This window comes from Cornus florida, unplaced genomic scaffold, assembly GCF_030987335.1.
Source record: "Cornus florida cultivar Cherokee Brave unplaced genomic scaffold, ASM3098733v1 CherokeeBrave_3.0.0_Hap2_Chr03, whole genome shotgun sequence".
Classification (NCBI taxonomy): domain Eukaryota; kingdom Viridiplantae; phylum Streptophyta; class Magnoliopsida; order Cornales; family Cornaceae; genus Cornus; species Cornus florida.
Genome location: NW_026775573.1, coordinates 12,280,199 through 12,298,825, shown reverse-complemented (window position 1 = coordinate 12,298,825; position 18,627 = coordinate 12,280,199). Strand labels below are relative to the sequence as shown.

Below are 18,627 nucleotides of genomic sequence, written 5' to 3'. Positions count from 1 at the left end.
ATAATAATAAAAATAAAATAAAATAAAATTGTGGAGACGAACAAATCAAATAATATCTAAATTTGAAGCTTCGGCATTTTGTTTTTTTCTATTAGTCTTTAGCCTTTGGTATGAATTATCTACAAGAAATGTTATTGGACTTGAACTTGTTTCTATATTAAACTGTTCAAGAGAAAACATTAGTCCCTTGCAAAGAATTGGAGAATAGTTAACCAAATTGATTGATGTTACAAATTTTGGATTTTCATTTCAGGCTCTAAAAATAAATGAATAAAACTCATCATATTACATTTTTTTAAGGATCAAACCAAAACCTCCGATAACACCAAAACACCAAAATTTTAAATTAGGGTGTGAAAAGTCAATTGAGGAAACTAAGTTAAAACATCATCCTTATCTAATTTCTGTCACAACAGATTGGTTGTGATAAGATAGTAATGATAGAGGACAATTGACCAGGTTCATTCATTGATGACACATTTTTTTTATTATTATTGATCCCTTGAACTTAATTGAATTATTTCAATCAAATCTCAATCATAGTCTAACTAAAAAGAAGATAACTCCATGCATGATCAACAAAAAATGAATATCCCAGTTGTTTCGAAAATCCAAGTTAGTCTCATTAAAAAGAAGATAACTCCATGCATGATCAGCCAAAAATGTATATCCCAGTTGCCTCGAAAATTCAAGTTGTTATATTTTGAAATATCGAGCTCAATACCTCTCACTTGAGGGAGGAGAAGTTATACCAGTTAAACTAATGACTCAGTAGTTACTTCTTCCGATCCAATCATACATGCCCTGTTCGGGCGCACATTCGTAGCATCATTACCGACCTTAAATTCGCCTTGTGTTGGATCGAGCTCCATTAATCATTAATTCATGGACCCTAGGCTTTTCTTTAGTTGTGTTTGCAGCATTATTAAAGCTGGTGTTTCTTTTTGATTGGATGAGTTCTATCTTCATGGTGTGATAATGGAACTATATTTATGTTATGTAACAAATAGATACAAACAATACTAAACTGTCGTGGTTGTTAGGATGGCTTCAATCAAAAAAACAACATGCACCGCATTATTGATTTGCATTAACCCTTCTTCTTAAAACCTAGCACTGATAATTGCCACTCATGATACTTTGTAGGGCTTGCTACTATCACACGCACTCATTGTCTATCCAGCTAAAAGTAATAAGCGGTCCATCATTAAATATTCTTTGATATTTGCACTTCAAATAAAGAGTGTTGTTTTTATGTTTCTGTATTTATGTGCCCTTTGGGAAGTTTTTCTTAGTATATTATATGACTCATGAGAATGGAATTAGTATGAAATGTTGACATTGCTCTTCCACTACCAAAAATTAAAAATTAAAAATTAAAATTAAAATAAAAATTACAAAATAACCTACATTTATGTTTTCACATTAATCCTTTGAAATTGCAAGAGTTCATTATTTGGTGTGATTGTAAAGGAATAAGGTTTGTGGTGGATGTGAATTAAAAAAAAAAAAAAAGGTAAATTATATCGTTCTTTTATGAAGTTTGAGCAAATTACACAACGTTAGGTCATTCAGCTATTTTATTTGACCTTTTCTAAACCCGTTCGCTATTTGCCGAAAAGGAATCGATTTTGAGTGCAAAAAGTCAATAATGCCCTGATTTACATATAAAGAATGAACAAGATTTCCATACAAGAGAAAGATAACATTGTCATTTACAAAATTTGGCTGGTCCACCGAGCACACAGGACAAATCTCAAGGGATGTAAATATAATAAATGTTGAACGGTTTACTCGTGTATAATGTGTCTAAACTTCAAAAAAAAATCAATGTAATTTGCCCATAAAAACAGTAGACACTACGGTGGCAAAATAAATCAGATGCATGAACAAATTTGTTTGGTTTATAGTTATGAAAATAGTTTTTTGTTATCAGAAAACTGAAAACTAAAAACTGAACAATAAATTCTGATTGGTTCAGTTTTTTCAAAATTGTTTTATGTATGAAAACCCAGTTATAAAATGTCTATTTTCAGGAAACTAGAAAAGATTGTTCTCTGGGAACAATTTTTTGTTTTTTGAGTTCTTGAAAAATATTTTCGGAATTACAAACCAGACATAAATCCATGTACTCTCTTCCTCTCAATATTTCATGTAAGCGGAACTAGTAGACAATGGCCTTTTAATGGTTAGAAGTTGATTTGGGAAAGACTTTATTGAAAAATTTGTGGCAACTTTGTATTCTCAATACAATACTGTAATTTGTAGATGACTTTTAAGCAATTTTCATTGTTTTTATTTTCCATTTTGATGCAAATGATTGTAGCACACTAGCGATGCCTTTCCTAACTAATTAAGACATGGCGTGTTATGATTATTCAATGAACAGCCCCCCTATCAATTCAAAGGATGCATGTGATATCAAATTTGTTTGTAGATGGAGGAGCATGTTCTAACAATAAGATTAATTTCAATAATCTAATGCATTGTGCTGATCCTTCAATACACTATTCATCTTTCACTAATGTATCACATGTTTTAAAGAAAGGGGGTGGTGTTATTTATATCTAGTACCTTTTGTTTGATTGTAGAACATTAACATGAGTGAGTGAGACCGCCGAGGGGGGGGGGGGGGGGGGAGATATATATATAGAGAGAGAGAGAGAGACATTAACATGAGAGAGAGAGAGAGAGAGAGAGAGAGAGAGAGAGAGAGAGGTAGAGGTGGTGTTATATATTTTATCATTTGTCTTAGAACTATATATTTATGTATATTAATTAACATGAATGATAAATAATAATTGAGAGAGACATGGCAAGGAAAGGTGCTTAATTTTGTGGCCTCAAAAGGGGTGTGTTGCTTTATTAGTATAAAAAGAAGAAGATGATCACTAATTCCCAAAGTTGGAACAATGGCTTTATTGTCTTTGTTTTTCTTCGCTCATTGACTAGTGACTACACCACAAACAGGTAACAGGTACAGATCTAGAAAAAAAGGTTTAATATATATAGATCATGTGGATTCAAAACCTCCCAGTCTATTTATGAATCAATGTTATGTTATATATATATATATATATAACCACATTAATTATTTCTTTACTCAAAAAGAATAAAAATGATTTGACTAAACAAATACAAAAGGGTTTTGGATATTTGGTCTATTTTTTACGGTTTAAAGGAACTTAATATTAAACTTATCAACAAATATGTTTTTTTACCTGTAGGTCCCACACTCCCACCTCATTGTGTAAGAAAATGTGTGTATTCTCAGGATAGTTTAGGATCTGTTTTTTTTTATATAAATTCATGTAAATATTGGATGCTCTTGATAAAAAGGTATTGCCATTTTCTGATCAATTGAAAGCTTCTTTCAGATTTACTCACCTTAGGACTTCTTCACATGATAATTTGATACAAACATGTCCCTTTTTTTCTTATTCATATATCTATCTTTCTCTGCATAGGTTACTTTTTATTTGAAGTTTTGTCCCCTAAAATTGTTCTATTTTATTTATTTATTATTTTTTTTTTTTGTATTTTGGAGTTACAATAATATTTATTGAAACAAAATTTCAAGTCATTGAGTTATATATTGAAATTCAAAGTTATTTTGTCGAATCTTTTAGACTAGAAGTACCACTTGACTACTACAACTTTTCAAGGTTTTATATGTTGGGTATGATCAATTTTTTACTGTTGTAGTTTACTAGTTTCACAAATTAATCATGATGTATTCAAGTTGCCATAGTAATTAAAGTGCACACCTTAATTTGTGTAGAATATTTTCGTTAATTATCTATGTTACGTTTAGGAGTACTGAATCGTCGTATTGAAATTAAAATTAGAGGAATAACATATCACCCACTTTCCTCTAAGAACATGAAACAGTTTGCAAAAAGAGTGTTTTTATTAGATTGATGCTAGCCAGCTTCTTTTAACTCTAGATTTAAAGAGTGGTTTTATAAATACAGTTAATTAAACATTTTTTTTATACTAGTTTTTGTTTTTTAATTCTTTGAAAATAAAAAATGTGAAGTAAATGAAACGTAGAGCAGGAAAATGTAATTTGAGAGATTTTGATTACTAAATATTATCTGTTCAAAAAAAAAAAAAAAGATTACTAAATATTATGATGATAATAATAATAAATACTAATAATGTTTATGGCTTTGACAATGATATTGTTTTTACGATGAGGTTATATAACTAATAGTAACAAAACATAGTTTATCTGGTTTCCCACTCACTATTTATGATTAGAAATTTCATTATCAATCAAGAGTCAACTTTTCAATATCAGAACATTCTAAATATTATGCGTTCAAAGATGCATCAATCATCTCTGTCCCCCACCCATTTTAAGGTAGGACTAATACCACCCAATACTTAAAACAATGGAAAATAAATAAATAAATACACACACACACAAATCCCACCCAAAAAAAAAAAAAAAAAAAAAAAAAAAAAAAAAAAAAGAAGGTGGAGAAGGTGATTAATGGCCAGTTTGGCATGTGCTTTAGTTTAGGTATTTTATTTTTGAATAAAACAGAAACAGTGTTTTACTGTATGAGTACACACACACACACAAACCCCACCCCAAAAAAAAAAAAAAAAAAAGACAAAAAGAGGTGAAGAAGGTGATTAATGACCCGTTTGGCATGCGCTTTAGTTTAGGTATTTTATTTTTGAATAAAACAGAAACAATGTTTTACTGTATGAGTATTATGAAAAAAAAAATTAAAAATACGTTTGAGAACTATATTTTATTGTGAAAATATCAGAAACAGAAACATGAACCATTATGATTTTGGGCCATGAACAATTGTCAAAATAAAAAAAAAAAAGAATTTTTTAATATTTTGGTTGTGTAAAATAAAACAAGCCTACACTAAATATACTTTTATTATTAAAATCAATACTATAACAGTTCAAAAACAAAAATAACAAAAACAAAACCCATACCAAATCGAAGAGTTCGAACATGATTAGAAGCAAGTTGTTGTGACACATAAATTTTATTTAACTTCCATATATATATAAATGTTCTTAGAAAAATTGAAAAAATTAATGATTTTAGAAATATTCTAGTAAAGAATATTTGGGGCTCGATTTGAAAAACCCCCCAAAATGAGTTTCTCTCCCCAACACGTGTTCCTCAAATATTTTAAATGCAATTTTTTTTAAAGAAATTTTTTTTTTTTTTTCTTTTACGACATCAACTGTCCCAATACTCAGAGGAGTTTGTGAATAGTATAGTATATATATTAGTGTTTCTTATTTTATTTTATTTTTATATTTTTGAATTGAGAGTGATGTCAAGTCATTTAAAATATCTAATACTCTAATTCACTAGGAATAAGCACACACATACATATAAATGGAAAGAAATTCAAATCTTAATAGCAAGTTCAAGTCATTTGACTTTTTTTTACCAAATCATTATTTATTTAATTTTTCATAATTTTTAAATAAGTACGAAATTTAACAAATTATATATAGCGTAATAAATTATATATAAAAAAAAATCTGTGAAAAAAAAATTATAACATAAATAGGATAGAAAATTATAAATGCAGAGGCAGACAAAAGTAAAGATTAAATTTGAGACAAATAAAAACAAATAAAAAGAGAATCTGATGTGTTGTGAAAGTGTCTTGGCGGATTTGGAGGGAGTTTCGATTTTTATGTCTTTTTTTTCCTCTTCCGATTCCGATGATTCACATCACAACATTACGCTCCTCCATTTTCGTGTCTGTCACCAACTAAAACCCTAGTCATGTCTATTCCCTAAAATCTCTCCACACACATACATTTATACATACATATATATATATATATATATCTATCTCTGGATTAATTTATATAGCTGTAAAAGAAAACCTGTCAGATCTGCACATTTCACCTTCTTTCTTCCCTATCATTCATCACATCTCTTCATTACCATTTACCCCCTTTCAGTCAAACTCTCTCTCTCTCTCTCTCTCTCTCTCTCTCTCTATCTATCTCTATCTATATATACATATACATATATATCACCTCTTCATTACCCCTTTCAAGTTTCAATCAAACCCTGTCTCTATATATACACTCTTCTCTCTCTATATATTTGTGTATATACAAGTGTATTTATGATCAGATAAGTGGAAATGCGGTGCTATAAATAAGGTTTCTTTTTTATCTCTGTTAGTGTTCTTTCAATCTCAATCAAAATACTAACTACAGTAATGTCAGAAATGCGCGGTGGTGGTGGTGGTGGCAGAGGCGGTTTTGATCCGAGCAATCTCCACTTGAGGAAGGAGCTGACTCAAATCCGAAAGGCTGCTCGCGTGCTTCGAGATCCCGGGACCACTTCCTCGTGGCGGTCGCCGCTCAACTCCGCCAGATCGGCGGCGGCAGTGAATGTAGCTTCTTCTTCCACCAATCACTATCTTCACCAGTACAAGAATGGGAATAACGTCCCAATTGGTGGTGACGATGGTGTAGAGAACGGTAATGGTAATAAGGTTTCTGATTCGCATGCTCAGTTTCCTTTCCGAGTCGAAAGCAATGGGAAAGAGAAGAAGGTGTTTCTGTACAACTGGAGGAGTCAGAGATCATCGAGCGAAAAGAGTGATCAGAGAGTGAGACGAGACAGTGGTGGAAATCAACAACAAAGGGGTGGTGATGATGATGATGATGGTGATGGGTCTTCTTCGGTTCCGGAGGAGAGTGTTGAGGACAGCTTGAGCGATGCCCGAAATGGCGGTGATTCGAGGAGTGATACCTGCATTTCTGACCGGTACGCTTCGTTGATCTTTAGATGCAAAGACACAAACCTCACACCATCAATTAGGCGAACAAATTTTAAGAAAAAATCTAAGAAAAATACTTATTCTTCAAGTATGTCTAGACAACAATTGCAACAGATTGTGCGCGGTAGGAATTCGAAGCGAGCACTAGAGGGTTTACCTTCAATTGCTTTGGGGTTGGGTAGGGATGATTCAATTAGCTTGGTTGATCAATCTGAAGATACAGAGGAATACTGTAATTCAGATGATTTTAGACGGATTTCAGCTGCATCCCCATTTCTTTCGAGGCTTAAAAACAAGAACTGGTCTAACTCATCACTAAAATTGTTGAGAAATGGTCGAAAAGAGGATTCTTCTTATTCGTACAGCACCCCAGCATTGTCCACCAGTTCTTACAACAGATATGGTAATCGAAATCCGAGCACTATTGGGTCTTGGGATGGTACAACAGTGTCTTTCAATGATGGGGACGATGAGGTGGATGATCAGATAGACTTGCCGGGTCGCCAGGGATGTGGGATTCCTTGTTATTGGTCGAAGAGGTCTACTCCTAAGCACAGAGGGGTTTGTGGGGGTTGTTATTCGCCCTCGCTTTCTGATACTCTGAGGAGGAAAGGAAGCAGCATTTTGTGTGGAAGCCAAACTATGTATCATAGACGTCGAGGATCCTCAGGTTCAAACAAGAGGAGACTTGCTTCTAGGGCTGCTCAAGGTCTTGTACCATTGCTTACTAATAGTGGTGATGGCCGACAAGGGTCATCTGTAGGAACCGGTCATAGTGATGATGAACTTTCAACAAACTTTGGGGAGCTCGATTTGGAGGGACTGAGTCGACTGGATGGAAGGAGGTGGTCATCAAGCTGTAGAAGTCAAGAAGGGTTAGAACTAGTAGCTCTAAATGGGGAAGGAGAAGAGGCAAGTACCCCAGATAATATTAGGAGTTTGAGCCAGAAATACAGGCCAATGTTCTTTGAGGAATTGATAGGGCAGAATATTGTAGTCCAGTCACTAATGAATGCAATTTCAAGGGGAAGGATTGCTCCTGTTTATCTTTTTCAAGGTCCCCGTGGGACTGGAAAAACATCAACAGCAAGGATTTTTGCTGCTGCCTTGAATTGTCTTGCAACTCAAGAAACTAGGCCATGTGGGGTCTGCAGGGAATGCACCGATTTTATTTCTGGTGAAACCAGGGATCTGAGAGAAGTTGATGGCACCAATAAGAAGGGAATTGATCAAGTCCGATACCTTTTAAAAGGCTTGTCAATGGGGCCACCATCAGCCCTCTCACGGTACAAGGTTTTTGCTATTGATGAGTGTCATTTGTTGCCCTCTAAGACGTGGTTGGCATTCCTTAAGTTTCTTGAGAAACCACTTCCACATGTTGTATTCATATTCATAACAACTGATCTTGACAATGTGCCTCGTACGATATTGTCCCGGTGCCAAAAGTACCTCTTTAGCAAAATCAAAGAAGGCGACATTGTGACCAGGTTGAGGAAAATTTCTGCTGATGAGAATTTAGATGTCGAATCAGATGCATTGGATTTGATTGCTTTGAATGCAGATGGTTCACTTCGGGATGCAGAAACTATGCTCGATCAGTTGAGTTTGCTAGGAAAAAAAATTACTACTTCTCTGGTGAATGAGCTTGTGAGTTCATGCTACCCTTGCTTCCTATACGGAGTTTGCTTTAAAATTGAGTTCCTTGAGATATATTTTTTTCTTTACCAAGTTCTTTAAATATTTCATGTTACCTAATAGAGTTTCTGCTATAATATGCTTCTAGTGACTTTGGTTGTTTAGCTTGGTTTTTAATATTTTAGCTTGCGACTTTTAGATGAAAACTAAAGCTTTGCCACATGGCTGAAGCTTCAATTTTGGATTTCTGTTCCGAACTTTGACCTTGACAGTTTATTCCCCTTCCCCCTCTCCCCTCCCCTCTCTCTTCTCAAACAATATTATCATAATGTTCGACAATTGTAGCAACCTCGATATATACACACACACACACACACACACACACACACAACTTTATTAGAATCATTCAAACTCATGTATGTAATTTCCCTTCTTCCTTGTATAGGTGGGGGTGGTTTCGGATGAGAAACTATTGGAACTTTTGGAGTTAGCCATGTCATCAGACACAGCAGAAACTGTTAAAAGAGCAAGGGAGTTGATGGACTCTGGGGTTGAACCAATGGTTTTGATGTCCCAAATGGCTACCCTTATTATGGATATTATTGCTGGAACTAACCACATTGGTGATACTAAATACAGTAGTTCATCCTTTGGCGCACAATGTTGTAAGTACCAACAAGTTCATCATTATACTGTTGTTTCTTCATGAATACAACCTTTAGATTTTTTGAGGGGGCACTTGGTTGGTCCCTGATAATCAAATAACTCAAACGGTGCTCATTCTCTCAGTTTAATTGACAATTTGGTGGCGTGTGAAGTGTGATCGAAACATCAACATACTCACCTAGACAACATGGAAATGAGGTCACTTGCCAAACCTCAGAATGACTCTATGTTGAAAGCAAATAAATACTTGAATGCTGTCAGAAACACAATGAACTAATTCAAATTTAAGTAAAAGGCAATGTAGCATTGGGCTTTCTTAGCATACATGGATGTGCAAATGCTTGATGGATCCTTTGCATGAGGACAAGAGTAACCACTTATAAGAATAAAGTCAATTTTCACCTTTATGGGGGTGAATTCTAACGATTTACGGAAATCGAATTAATTTTTCAGTATGTTTTTTGTTGGAGGATTTTGTTCTAAATTTAATTCATGGATGAATAATTTGTAGTTGACTGGTGGGTATTAATTAAATCTCTCTCCCTGGTTTACCCTTTTGTCCCTAGATTTTTTTGCCCTTTTTAGCCTCAAAAGTGGGGCTGTAAATAAACCAAGTTAACCCAAATTTTGAGCTTTTCAGTCTCGCTTGGTCAGCCTCGGGTCACATTTGAACTTGGCCAAGGCTTGTGCTAAACCCAACCAATCTTCTCCATTACCAGCTCATATATAACTTAATTTAAGCTTGATTCAGCTTGTATTTGTGTCCGTGTATACAAATACGAAGAAATAAATTAATGATACTGCCTTTGAGCTCTGGATAAGAAGGCCTCATCATAAGGAAAATGTTGAGGAAGAGCAACAAATATCTTTAAAATCTGACTTGAATAGCGAAAAAGTTGGGGCTTTAAGCTTTCATCTCCCATAAATGTGGTTAATCATGCTCAAGAATACCACTTGATTTGTCATGAAAGGGAAAGAAAACCAAAAAGATCTTAAGAAATATCGTTGTAATTGATACCATGGGTATACTCATCACTAGAATGAGGAATTGATTGGATGTTCATCTTTTGTTAGGACTGGCGAAATCTTTTACATTCTTTTCAGACTTTTAGACTTGAAGACCCCCCATGTACTCTTGTGCATGGCCTAAATGAATTTCTACCTTTCGAATATTCTCTACAATATTCATTAGCTTTGATGTTCATCGAGCCGAGCCAGGGTTTGCTTAAGCTAGGTTCAGTAACATAATGGGTTTTAAATAAGATTCACGCTTGGCTTGTTCCTTAATGAACAAATCCTGGACAAGCTCCCTTGCATACTGAGCCCAAGCTGCTAATGAGCAACTTAATTAATTTGCAGCCATATGTAAAAGAGGATCAGTTAAAGTCTATGAACCTAGTTTGGAAGTTTAATTTCTTCTGGATAATATGTTTGAATTATACTTGTCTCCTATTTCCTAGATTATAAACTAGATTTTGCTCATCATAACAAAGTCTTACCTTGACTCTTTGGCATTGATTGTTCTAATCCCATTTCAATTTTCTTTTCTATAGGCCATCTAATTTGACTGGTGTTAATTTCATCACTATCTCGGCCATTCCCATTTTTGGTTAAATTTTGCAACATAAATGCATATCTTGACCATACTCATTCATGTCCTCACCTTGTCGTGGATTACCTTACTCTGCTAAGAGAAAGCCACAACAATTTTAGTGTATCAAATCCTACTTTAAATATTCACTCTCATTTTTTTTTTTTTTTTTGATAAGTAAAAAAATATTCACTCTCTTTTGGATCGTATATTTTCAGTTTTTTATTTTTTTATTATTTATTTCATGAGTTCTGCCAAATTTGGTCCCAAAATTACTGGTTAAATCCCAATTCAAATTAAAAATCTTAGCTCTAGTATTGGGGATTGACTGTGCAGATACTTTTTCGAACTATCTTCTTTTATTTTTCAAATAAATGTGGCCAGTATTACTTCTTTTACTTCCTCAACCCATTTCCTTTCTGGTCTTCACAGGATTGATCCCCCTCCACCCCCTGAAAGGGGAAAATTTCATAAAAATTCACTATGAGCGAACATTGGTCCTGTGATTTTTGAAATAACTGATACCTCATTTGGTCAGTGAATCTTGAATTAACAGTGAAATATACACTTAATGAAAAACTGAAAATTTGTTAATATTCTTTTGAGTTTCATTATCAATACTTCCAAAACCCCCTCATTTTGACTATTCCTCATAGTCAATGACTCAACATCCTCGGAAACAACCACCGTCATCTCTAACATGACCATCATAACTCCATTGTCACCACCTCCATTATACTGACAAGGCTAAATGACAATAACCAAGCTCCATCACTAACCCAAACACCAATCACTGCTGTGATTTCTCTACCTATGGCCTAATTAATCTCCGAAAGCACCATAATTAGGATCTAAAACACAGAGCGACAATAACATATTCAAAATTCAAAACGAATAATACAAAACGAAGTTCTCAATATTAAAAACAAGATCCGCATGAGCTCACATGACATCGCCAAATTTGGTCCCAATCCAACATATGCGTGATCCCTATGACGGCTTTTATGATGGCCAAGGCGGGGGATGGTCCTTGTTCTATCACCTCCTACGATGGCAAAATGCTTGGTGTATGTGACTGATTAAGCAATAATACAATGATAATGTTGCATTGAAGCAACCATCAGTAGATTCAGGTTTGATTTTATGAAATTGCTAATTAAATTTATACTTGCACCAATAAATTTTTGGGATTTGTGGGTTTTCTTGACAATGATGATATTGGCTTTCACTGTTCTTTTCTTTACTGTATTTTGTCTTGATCTTGAGTTCATTGGTCAAACATTAGCGGGTTTTTTTTATTCTCAAGAATTTGGTTCATCGGTTCTATTAAATGATAGGCTGGGACTAGTGATGGTTATTCTAGATGGTTAATTTAAAGTGGAAGCATGGTTGGGGTTGGCTAAAGTGTTTGGTTAAAATGGTGAGTTTCACGCAATGGTAGCCTGAAATCCTCCTCAATAGGAAACAAGCTTTTCTTGGTCACTTGCTGTTTGATGTTGTGGTGGCACGGTGGTGGAATTTCCACGCCAATGTTTGATGGTAATGGAAAAAATCAGAAAAGCAAATGCTAGTATGAAAATGGAGATGAGTCTGAGGGGTTCTGAGCTTGTCCATGGGGAAATTGGGCAGCCGATAGTGAGTCAACAATTGTGTTGACCCGGGCAAAATCTAAGAAGCACGAACACTTCTATGCAGGGGTCTGACACTCTATGGACACTCTTAGACATGTGTCCGACACTTCATGGCCATGTCCATTATTTAAAAAAAAAATTTATTATCTCCTACACTTGGCCGACACATCTTGAAAACTTGGTCTACACATCTCGGACACCTGGTCAACACGTTTTGGATACTCGACCAACACATCCTATACTTTGTGACTTGCATAAAACAAACACACGACAGTTTTGAAACTAATATTATGAACATACATCAAAGTGTCCAACCTCTAAAGGAACAAAAACATAACTATAATGGCAAGATAGGATAGCATTTAAAAGCATTTAAAAGCCTAGGATTTCAGTTCAAAATAAATGGGCATGGCTTCTGAAAAGGTGGAGGGGGGGTGGTGATATGAGTTTTCTAGTACACTGAGAAAGTAGAGCATTATAAGAGATCAAATTTGGCCATTAGACATCCATAAAAGCTGATAAGATGCTGTAAATGATGATATGTGGAAGGTCAATGCAATTTACCCCAAAAATTCTGTTTCCTTTCCCTAAATTTTTTCACCAGTAATTGGTAGCATTTAAAAGCCTCGATTTTAGGTTCAGAATGAATATCAACCCATTTAGGGTGTATTAAGTCAAGATTTTCATTTCAAGTTTTGGGATGCATTTTTGGATCTTGTGAATACACATCATTTTAGATATTTACGGTGACAAAAAGTTATGTTGATAATTTTGGAAGATTTGATACTATTATTTCATTATTTGATTTCAAAAAACAATTGTAGCAAAAAGGTAAAAATTTATAGGCATGGCATCCAAAGAGGTTGGGTGGGCTACTGATTTGATTTTTCTGGTCTACCAATAAAAGTAGAGCCTTATTTGTAGAAAAATGGCCATTTGACGGATATCCACTTTTTCTTGTCTGCGAAGAAAAGTATAGCTTTATTAGAGTAACAAAATTTGGTTGTTAGACATCCATAAATGCTGATAAGTTACTGTTAGATGCATTAGGATGCTTCAATTCCCTATCTTTTTCCTTTCCCTCCTGGAAATTCTTGTGATGGTCTCTGGGTCCTCAAGTGACTAGTGCAATGTCTGAATTTACTTATTTTGAATCACGTTCATGGAAAGGTTAATGACCAATTAACCACTAATTACCTTCTTTTATGAATTAACAATACAAGTTACTATAGGCCTGTTTGGCTCAGTGTTTTTAAAACAGTTTTCAAGAACTGAGAAAACAGAAACTGTTTTCAGAGAACTATAAGACTTTTTTTTGAGTTTTCAGAAAACTGTCAACCAAACAATTTTTTGTAGTGTTTTCTGATTTTCAGTTCTCTGAAACAGAACTGAACCAAACAGGGCCTATATCTTTCTTATTTTCTCGTGTTTTCTTTTTGTAATTTTTCTTTTGTTCGTGGGGAGGGGGGACTATGTATTATTTAATTGTTTGTGGTTATGTAAAATGATGTCATGCATACAAAAATACCAGTTTTGTCATCTAATTGGATTGTGATGCCATTGTCATTTATCACATCAATTCTAAGAAAAAAGTTTGTTGCATCCAGCGTGCCCATCTTATATCAATATTTTATATAGTCTTAGCTGTGATTTTATAAAATGTATATTTATAAAGATATACAGTCAAAAGTCCTTTCAACTGGTTGATTTTGTTTTTACTTGAATTTTGTAGTTCTTTCTAAATCTTTGTTTTTGACGGTTGGGAGCTATTTCCACAGTGAGTGAAGCTGAATTGGAGAGATTAAAGCATGCTTTAAAGCTTCTTTCAGAGGCTGAGAAACAACTTAGGGTTTCAAGTGAACGTTCAACATGGTTCACAGCAACCCTTTTACAGCTTGGTTCTGTCCCTTCATCAGACCCTACTCATTCAGGCAGCAGCAGGAGGCAGAGTTCCAAGACAAATGAGGAGGATCCTTCAAGTGCTTCTAGAGAAGCTACTACGCAGAGGCATGATGCTCGGTATAAACCCCGAAAATCAACTTCTCCAACATCCTTGCTTAATGTAGCTAACCTGAATTCAACCAGTAAAGACGATTCATTTTTAATAACCGACACCATCAGTTTCAATTCCAAGCCCACTCACAGCCGATTTGTTAATGATGATGCATTGGCTGTTACTCATGATGATCTTGCGGCTGGGAGTGTGATATCAAAATGCATAAACTCAAATAGATTGGATGATATCTGGATCCGATGCATTGAAAGGTGCCACTCAAAGAGGCTGAGGGAGCTGCTTCATACTCATGGAAAGCTTGCCTCAATCTCTGAGGTTGAAGGTAAACACATCTTCCTACATGCTCCAATTGTTCAAGTAAAATTCAAACAGAATGCAAAAGAATAGTTCATTATTTTTCCTTCATTTGCAACATTTCCTTGCTTATACTAGCTGGCAATGTCATGAAGATTGGGTTGAAAGATGAGATTGTAGGATCTGGAGTGGCAATGCTATTTTCAAGCCATTTTAGCAAATTCTAATTTACATTTGTTTGTTGTTCTGCATATAATGAGAAACACTGGAACAGTGTAAGCTCCTCAGTAAATTAATTGATTGTTCTCTCATTTACTAAAGCCAGATGTCAAACAATTAACCCTGTGACTATTATGGTAAAACAAATTGTATAGCTTCTATCATCTGCCTTCATAAGTAAATACGGGATCTCATGGTTGACCATGTGCAAATGTCCATCAAGGTTCTGATGTCAATTAAGTCACAATTTTGCCATACCATCTAATTCTTAGTTATGCACATTCAGACATACTAAAGCATAATAAACTTGTGGGCCTTGTGGTTCAACTTTTCACTACATGTCTGTGTGCTTACTTGTTTGTGTGACGTAATAAGTATAACTTGTTCTATTTGCAGGTGTTCTTGTTGCTCATATTGCATTTGGGGATAGAGATATTAGAACCAGGGCTGAAAGGTTTCTAAGCAGCATCACAAATTCATTTGAAATTGTTTTGCAATGCAATGTAGAGGTTAGAATTGTACTCTTACTTGATGGTCAGACTTCTATAAACAGCGCAAATAAGCCGGTGGAAGCAACCGAGATGATTAATAGGGAGAGAAAAACAACTTTCACAAATGCAATGAATGGTTATTCTGATACCGACATGCATCAGGAGCCACTAAAAATATCAAGAGGAAGCTTTAATGATTCTGAAGGCAAACTGGCTGGTACCTTTGATCATACCGCTGGATCACCAGTCCCATCGGTAGCAGAGAATGCTAAAATTAATAGCACAAAAGAAAGGAAACCAGGGATTCCGATGCAAAGGATAGAATCCATTATCCGTGAGCAGAGGTTAGAAACTGCATGGCTGCAGGCTGTGGAGAAGGGCACTCCTGGATCATTAAGTCGTTTGAAACCTGAGAAGAATCAAGTCCTGCCTCAAGAAGGCATGTATCATCATAATCAAACAGAATCAGGAAATTCCATGGATTTGTCCTCTCAACATTGGGAAGACGAGTTAAACCATGAAATCAAAGCTCTGAATATTAATGATGGAAAGGCCCTCCAGAAGGAACAGAATGGTAAAAGGATTGATCATTATCCCATGTCACCAAGCTTGTTGCATAATAGCAGTTTTGCAGGAAATTTCAACAAAGAGAGCACGTGAGTTCTTCTCTGCCTTTATCTATTTTTTTCACATGTTATATCTTTAAAATGTGGCATTTTTTCTCCCCCTCAATTCATGAAAGGACCATTACCCAATTTTTTTTTTTTTTTTTTTTTTGGGGAGGGGCTAGAGACAGTCATAGCCTTTGCGGTATCTTTGCAAAAATTGGCTGTTGTCAGATTCAAACCTGCCTCCTGATGGTTGTGAGCCCAAGCTTTATTGTTTCATTTTATCATTCTTAGATATAGCTACTTCATATAGAATTATAGAACTTTAACATTGCTTGGAACTGGGTGCATTGACTAAGTTTGACTCTTCGCCTAGGTTTAAGTTAAGACAGTTTGATTTGGTTGCAGGCCTCTCTGTATCATAATTCTAGTATTAAAAAATTACTTTGACTATGGTGCAGTCTATGTGTGGCATTCCAGTCTGTTGTTTATGTGCTTGATAAAACATTATAGAACTGGCAAGTTATCAACAACAATACTTGAAGCATTTATCATTAACATCTTCAATAGAACATTAGGGGTATGGAAATTTTTTTTTTCTTCCCAAAAGGTCCATGGTTACGGATTTTGAACGTGTAGATGTATGATCGTAAAATGTAAAGTAGACCATTGAAGAAAACAAGAGCCCTCATTACAATAAATTACTCTGTGATAATATTAAGAGTTCACACTAGCAAATTTTCATCACCATCTGATACAGGGCTGCCATGTCTTTTGATGTTTCTATTTGACATGGATTTCAATAGACAGAATATAAGCTGATACACTTGAAAGTTGAGTTTTTGGCCAAGTCTGTTGTGACATCCTGAGAACCATTGAGCTAATAGACAGAATATAAATGTTATAATTTTACGCACATTAATTATGTTTCTCTCCCAATTACCCTTGAAAATCCTATCAAATTTATGATTTTAATAAAAGTCAGTTATGGAGAAAGAAGTGATGCACAGAATATGATAATTTTTCATTTCATAATGGATTTTTCTGTCACAAAATGCTAATGCAGTTTTCTGGTTGTCTCTGTAGGGGATATGAATCGGGGTCAGGAGCTGGAGGTTGTAGCGGCCTTTTCTGTTGGAATAATGCCAAACCTCCTAGAAGGGGAAAGGTAGGTCGCCCCCCCCCCCTTACGTGTGAAAATGAATATATTTTCAATTTTGTATGTGATCTTTATACATGTAAACAGGTAAAACAAGGAACTCCTGTTGTTTCACACAGAGATGCGCGATTTTCATGGTTTGGGGAGTGCGGAAAGCCAAAGAAGACTGAGAATAGATTCAGAAGATAGTTGAGAAGATATACAAGTTTGAGGTTAAAGAGATGCTCTTTCTTTTGCTGGTATATTTTCTGTATTTATATTTCCATAGAGCCATTTTTTCCATGGATATGAGGGGACGAAGAAAATATAAAGTTTATGCAGCTGGGATTCAGCATTTCGCAATATTCAGCCTAATTTTCTGAAAAACAATAATGGAAAAGAGGGACAATTTTTACCCCATCTAAACCTCGTCTACCATCTCTAGGGCTTGAATAAAGATAAAATAAAAATTGAAATTAGTTCTTTGCTGTAGGAATTGGTACATAATTTGTGACAATAAATAATTTGCAGAGATGGTTGATGATCAATAAGGTTTTGATGAGCTTAATTGAATTGTCACATTCAATACTACAATCTAAAAGCTTATTGAGTTGGCAGGAGTTGCTGACTTTGGTTGTTGATTGTCTGTAACATATTGCTCGTATAGAAAAAGTAGGTGCCACTGTTATCCATCCTAGGGAATTCACTATTGAAAATTTTAAATTTGATGCCAGTCAATTTGGTTAACATTCACCAGGATGCATTCTTGATGGAGCAAGTGTGTGTGTGTGTGTGTATATTCAAATACTCACACACTCCCCCACAAATGCTCACTATGGTGCTCGAACCACTCACACCTCCTTTGAGAGAGAAGTTATACTAGGTAGACGAATGGCTAGTGGATGAACCAAGTGTCGCTATGGAATTGTAGCTCAGACCTGCCTAGTAATTCAATTCGAATATGGGTGGAGAGAGATTTTGGGCTTGTTTATTTCAGTTCTCTGAAAGCATTTCTCAAGAAATAAAAAAATCAGAAGAGTTTAGTTAGAATTAAAAAATTCTATGAAATAAGTTTATATATATATATATATATATTCATCTAAGGGCTCCTGTAAGACATGGTACCAACTGGTTCTACAAGGGAAACCAGGGGAGCATTTACCTCATTGCTAACTCCCAAGTGGACTAATTTTAACTAGCAACAGAATTTCTACCTTCATTATTATTATTATTTGATAAAAATTATTTTGAGTACTAGTTTCTAATGACCTGGGAAAAAAATATTAATTTCTACTTTTTGTACGAAGGGCTTTTATTTGAATGTAGCAGGTGCATCATGACCTTAAATGGCCTGATTGGTAGTATCTACCAGTATTAATGATTTCTAGGTCTGGTCTATATCCATGGAGGCAGCTTCTTAAACCCCCTTGAATTTAAGGCTCACAGATGATATAAACAGCTCACTGACATAACTTTCAACACTAGGGCCCTTTTGCTTCATCCATCACAAGCTCCTCTCATTTCCAATCTTTTGTACATCTAACAA

At 35.0% G+C, this 18,627-nt stretch overlaps 1 protein-coding gene across 2 annotated transcripts; it reads left to right on the top strand.

Annotated features, from left to right (window-relative positions):
- Positions 1 to 5,492: 5,492 nt before the first annotated feature.
- LOC132299476 (protein STICHEL) lies at positions 5,493 to 17,444 on the top strand. Of its 2 annotated transcripts, XM_059796124.1 has the most exons (6): positions 5,495 to 8,441; positions 8,875 to 9,094; positions 14,096 to 14,653; positions 15,241 to 15,991; positions 17,030 to 17,111; positions 17,190 to 17,444. In XM_059796124.1, exons 1-6 carry the CDS (start codon positions 6,228 to 6,230, stop codon positions 17,289 to 17,291), a joined length of 3,927 nt encoding a protein of 1,308 aa, XP_059652107.1. In that variant the 5' UTR covers positions 5,495 to 6,227; the 3' UTR covers positions 17,292 to 17,444. The 2 variants fall into 2 exon arrangements, with proteins under 2 accessions (XP_059652106.1, XP_059652107.1); XM_059796123.1 differs by having other exon boundaries at positions 5,493 to 8,441; positions 17,030 to 17,444.
- Positions 17,445 to 18,627: the final 1,183 nt, after the last annotated feature.

What these genes read in the sequence shown, in the direction of transcription:
- LOC132299476 (XM_059796123.1), top strand. Translation starts at nt 6,228, where the DNA reads ATGTCAGAAATGCGCGGTGGTGGTGGTGGTGGCAGAGGCGGTTTTGAT. An exon ending in CTCAATCTCTGAGGTTGAAG is followed by an intron (nt 14,654 to 15,240) that starts GTAAACACATCT and finishes TTCTATTTGCAG; the next exon opens with GTGTTCTTGTTGCTCATATT. An exon ending in AATTTCAACAAAGAGAGCAC is followed by an intron (nt 15,992 to 17,029) that starts GTGAGTTCTTCT and finishes TTGTCTCTGTAG; the next exon opens with GGGATATGAATCGGGGTCAG.